The sequence below is a fragment of the Kryptolebias marmoratus genome, linkage group LG21 (genome assembly GCF_001649575.2).
Source record: "Kryptolebias marmoratus isolate JLee-2015 linkage group LG21, ASM164957v2, whole genome shotgun sequence".
NCBI classification, from domain to species: Eukaryota; Metazoa; Chordata; class Actinopteri; order Cyprinodontiformes; family Rivulidae; genus Kryptolebias; species Kryptolebias marmoratus.
In genome coordinates, this window is record NC_051450.1 from 6761117 (window position 1) to 6765507 (window position 4391).

Consider the following 4391-nt stretch of genomic DNA (forward strand, 5'->3'; position numbering starts at 1 on the left):
CCCTGAGCGCAGACTCATATTGAAATTATAAACTAATTTATTGGAAATAAAAGGCAAACCAAAACAAAGGCTGACGTGGCAGCAAAACCTGAAATGAAGCCCTAGGCGAAAATTCAACCTGTAAGACTGTTCCGGCATCCAGCATCCCCCATCACCACGCCTTCGCCCCAGCCAATCAGGACACTCCACCTCACTACCTCGATCCAATCGCTCGACAAGAGCTCCTTCAAAAGGCGAAGCGACCCAGATCCACCCGCTTCAGTTGTGCTTCAACAAGACCTCTGTAGCTCGCGTGATCATGTCAGACTTTGATTCAGACGATCTCCTTACCTCTCCTACCAGCCGTCCTGCTGATCCCGATCCTCCTCCCCTCGGCCCGACACGCAGGAGCGTTCGTTTGGCTTCTCGTCGCAGCCCAGCCCCCCCTCCATCCTGAGGTCCCGAGGCATTTCTTCGGGCTTTGGTCTCAAACCTCCTCAACTGGCCTCTCTTGCTGCTCTCCTGCCGTACGGTGACTCGTCCCCCTCCCCCCCTCCGTCTTTTCCCTCGCCGCAAGTCTCAGGCAAAAGATCCCGGAAGTCCTCCCCTCCTCCACCCAAACGCCGCAGGGGCCGACCACCTTCCGCCCGCGCTCACGAGTCGACCAATCCAGGCCCTTCCCTCTCCTCGATCTGCGCTTCATCACTGCCCTCAACCTCCGCAGCCGCAGCCACCACCTCCGCCGTCAACGATGCCTCCACGATGCCTCCACGTCTTGTCCCGTATCTCCGACTTTGTCCTCCGCTGACGTCCTTCACTTAGCTTCAAGCCTTACCTCCTCCATGGATTACCTCCAGCGCTCTGTGTCATCGCTAGCAGCTCGCCTCCAGGAGTGCGCCACGTCACAACCGGCTCCACCCCCGGCGCATTTGGTCGCCCAGCCTTCTCCAGCTGTGTTCTTGCTCTCCAACGCCCGCCCTGGGCGCGCTTCGGGTAAGACGTTTTTCTTTTTTTTATCTCTCTCTCTCTTTTCTCTTCTCTCCGTTCTGCTTCATTTTGCTTTCGGGGCAGCTTACCAGACAACTCGTCGTGTCTTCCCCTCTCTGTTTAGGCGGGTCCTACGTGCCCACGCACGCGCACGTCTCTCCCCGGCTTCGCTCTAAGATTCTGCAGGGGCAATATGTTAATTTAGTCTCCCTCATTCTTCCGTCCCCCGAAGTCGACCAGCGTGTTGCATCATCAGCGGGTTTCACAGCTATTTTTAAATCCAACGATCCTCATCTTTCTAAAGATCTCTCTATTGGTGAATTCCTGGCGGCTTTCAGTGTTTACCGTGACGTGCTGTGCTCAGTTTATCTGGATCGCAGAATCGAACTGGACACTTACCTATCTCTAATAGCAGACCTCAATCTCAAGTACGGACATTCTTTATTTTACCAATACCACAAGGCGTTTGCCACCAAAGCCGCAACAGTCCTTTCCCAATCCGGCATCTGTCTCGATTGGTCTGTCCTCGACACCGAGCTGCTTCTCATGCTCGCTCAAGCCCCAGCGTGCCACACCTGTTCCGCAGTCGGTCACCAAAGCACCCTCTGTCCCACACTCCCATTCGCTCCCCCAGCTCCCCTCCTCCAGCCGACTCCTCTCCGCCCCGACAGCCGACCCGTCGATAGCCGGGGAAGGAAAATAGAGGTATTTAACAACGCTCCCATTTGTAATAATTTTAACGAGGGAGTCTGTACCTTCCATCAATGCCATTTTCTCCATGTGTGCAGCTTCTGCAAAGGAGCTCACCCCAAGTTCACCTGCCCTCGCCGGTGTCCTCCCAGCAAAGGGCGCCGCGGATCCAAACCCTGATCTCCAGTCATCTTTCCACCCCTATCGTAATCTCCGAACTGGCCTCCCTTCTTCAATCCCACCCCGACTCTGCCTACGTCGACTTCCTACTAACCGGCCTTTCCCAAGGGTTCCACATAGGGGTCTGTGCTCCTCCCTTGCCCACGCTCGTTTGCCCCAATCTCCAATCCGCGCTTCTCGAGCCAGACATAGTATCTAGCTTGCTTCAACGTGAGGTTTCAAAGGGATATATGATCGGCCCTCTCCGCTCCCCCCCTTTCTCTCATTTCCGCGTCAACCCCCTCGGAGTTGCCACACGGAAATACTCCGGTAAAAAACGTCTCATCCTCGATCTCTCCGCCCCTCACTCCGGCCCCCTCCCTAGCATTAACAGTCTCATTCCCAAGCCCCCCTTTTCTTTATTTTACACATCAGTTGATCACGCCATCTCTCTCATTAAAATCGCAGGACAGGGCGCGTGGCTCGCCAAAGCCGATATTACGGACGCTTTCAAAGTGATGCCAGTCCATCCCTCCGACTGGCATCTCCAGGGCGCAAAGTGGAAAGGATCATTTTATTTTGCCGTGAGACTTACTTTCGGTTGCAGGAGTAGCCCCAGCCTATTCGATAATCTCTCAGAAGCCCTGTGCTGGATACTTCTGAACGTTTCCGGGGTCCCCGCCGTTCTGCACTTGCTAGACGATTTTCTACTCATTGACCACCCGTCCCATCTCCCCAGTTCGTCTCTATCGAAACTCCGGCAACTTTTCCATCAGGTGGGAGTGCCTCTGTCCGAGGAAAAAACGCTCGGCCCCGCTACCTCACTAGACTTCCTCGGCATTACCCTCGATTCGGTTTCCATGGTTGCCTCTTTACCAGCAGAAAAACTGTCCCGGATCCGCGAAGTTTCGCGCTCGTTCGAGTCCAAGCCAATCGTCTCCAAACGTCAACTCCTGTCATTATTAGGCCACCTTAACTTTGCCATGCGCATCATCCCCCAGGGTCGCTCCTTCATTTCGCGCTTGCTAGATCTGGCTAACTCTGTTCCCTCTCTAATAGATCAAGTCACCTTAGACGACGGCTGCCGCTCAGACCTGGCGTTCTGGTCAAAACTGCTTTCCGACTGGAACGGCCTCTCTTTTTTCTATGAAGACGTCATTCTCTCAGCCGATTCGCTCCAGTTCTACACCGACGCAGCTCCGTCATCCGGTTTCGGCGGGTTTTTCCAAGGCAAATGGTTCACGAGTACTTGGCCATCGTCGTTATCTCAGTCAGAATCCATAGCTTTTTACGAAATAATCCCCATCATCGTCGCCTGCTGCCTCTGGGGCCGCTTCTGGAAAAGAAAGCGCATCTCAGCTCTCTGCGACAACGCCGCCGTAGTTCACGCAATCAACAAAGGCCGCTCGTCCTCTAACCCGATCATGCCATTCATCCGTCGAATCACATGGCAAGCCGTAACTGATAACTTCATTATCTCAGCTCGACACGTTCCCGGTCATTCTAACGCCATCGCCGATGCTCTGTCACGCTCTAAATTGCAGGTCTTCCGTCAGCTGTGTCCAGACGCCGACCCACTCCCCTCGCCGATCCCCTCATTTCAGGACCTGATCCTGAATTAAATAGCTCTTGTCTCCCTCTGCTCCAGTCGGCCCGTTTCTACATTAAAGCAGGCCTCGCCCCCTCCACTCTCGCTTCTTACAACTTTGCCTGGTGCACTTTTGCCAAATTCTGCTCTGCTCATAATATACCTCTGCGCCCCGTTCGCATACCCTCCGTACTCGCTTTCATCTCGTTCTGTTTCGATTATCGCCATTTTAAACCTCCCTATATTCGCAGTCTTTTGGCGGGAATTAATTTTTATTATAAACTCCTTCAACCCAGCATGTCATCCAGCCTCTTCTCTAACCCCGCAATCAGGCTTCTTCTCAGAGGGATAGTTAAACACAGCGTTCCTCTCCCTGATAATCGGAAACCCATCACCCTTCCTATTCTCAGGAACCTTGTAACGGCTCTCCGTTCTGGCCCATTCTCCTCCTATAGCAAAGCGCTTCTTTCAAGCGCTTTTCTCCTTGCCTTTTACAGTTTACTAAGAGTAAGCGAGTTCACGTCCCCCACCACTACATTTAATTCTTCTCGAGACCTATCCACCGACAACCTCAAATTGTATCCCGACCACTACGACATCTCCATTAAACATTCTAAAGGTAAAGGTCCCTGCACCATCTCCGTCGCTCGCATAGGCGGCCCGTTTTGTCCCTTCCTATCCATGTTCAAATTTGCATGCCGTCGCCATAAGTTCTGTCCTTCCTCTAAACCGCTGTTTCTAACACCCGAAGGCCTCCCCATGTCAGCCACCTGGTTTGTCCGCCATTTAAGACAAATCGTAGCCTTATGCGGTCTCCCTCCTAGCCACTTTTCCGGCCATTCATTTAGAATAGGGGCGGCAACATCAGCAGCCTCACAAGGTATCCCCTCTACAACTCTCTCTCAACTCGGCCGTTGGTCATCCTCGGCCTTCTCCTCCTACATCAGACCAGATCTCTCCGCAGTGTTGGACGCCCAACGTTCCCTGT

At 53.4% G+C, this 4391-nt stretch overlaps 1 protein-coding gene across 1 annotated transcript; it reads left to right on the plus strand.

The window, feature by feature from the left end:
- The first annotated feature begins 821 nt into the window (after positions 1-821).
- Positions 822-3601, plus strand: LOC112449944. The gene is made up of 3 exons (XM_025002850.2): positions 822-972; positions 1091-1671; positions 1755-3601. The coding sequence occupies exons 1-3, from the start codon at positions 822-824 to the stop codon at positions 3435-3437; spliced, it is 2415 nt and encodes an 804-aa protein (XP_024858618.1). The 3' UTR covers positions 3438-3601.
- The last annotated feature ends 790 nt before the right edge of the window (positions 3602-4391 follow it).

Excerpts from the sequence above, each read along its gene's own strand:
- LOC112449944 (XM_025002850.2), top strand. The coding sequence starts at position 822 with ATGGATTACCTCCAGCGCTCTGTGTCATCGCTAGCAGCTCGCCTCCAG. Across the intron at positions 973-1,090 it reads CCGCCCTGGGCGCGCTTCGG|GCGGGTCCTACGTGCCCACG; the intron begins GTAAGACGTTTT and ends CTCTCTGTTTAG. Across the intron at positions 1,672-1,754 it reads GCCGGGGAAGGAAAATAGAG|CTTCTGCAAAGGAGCTCACC; the intron begins GTATTTAACAAC and ends CCATGTGTGCAG.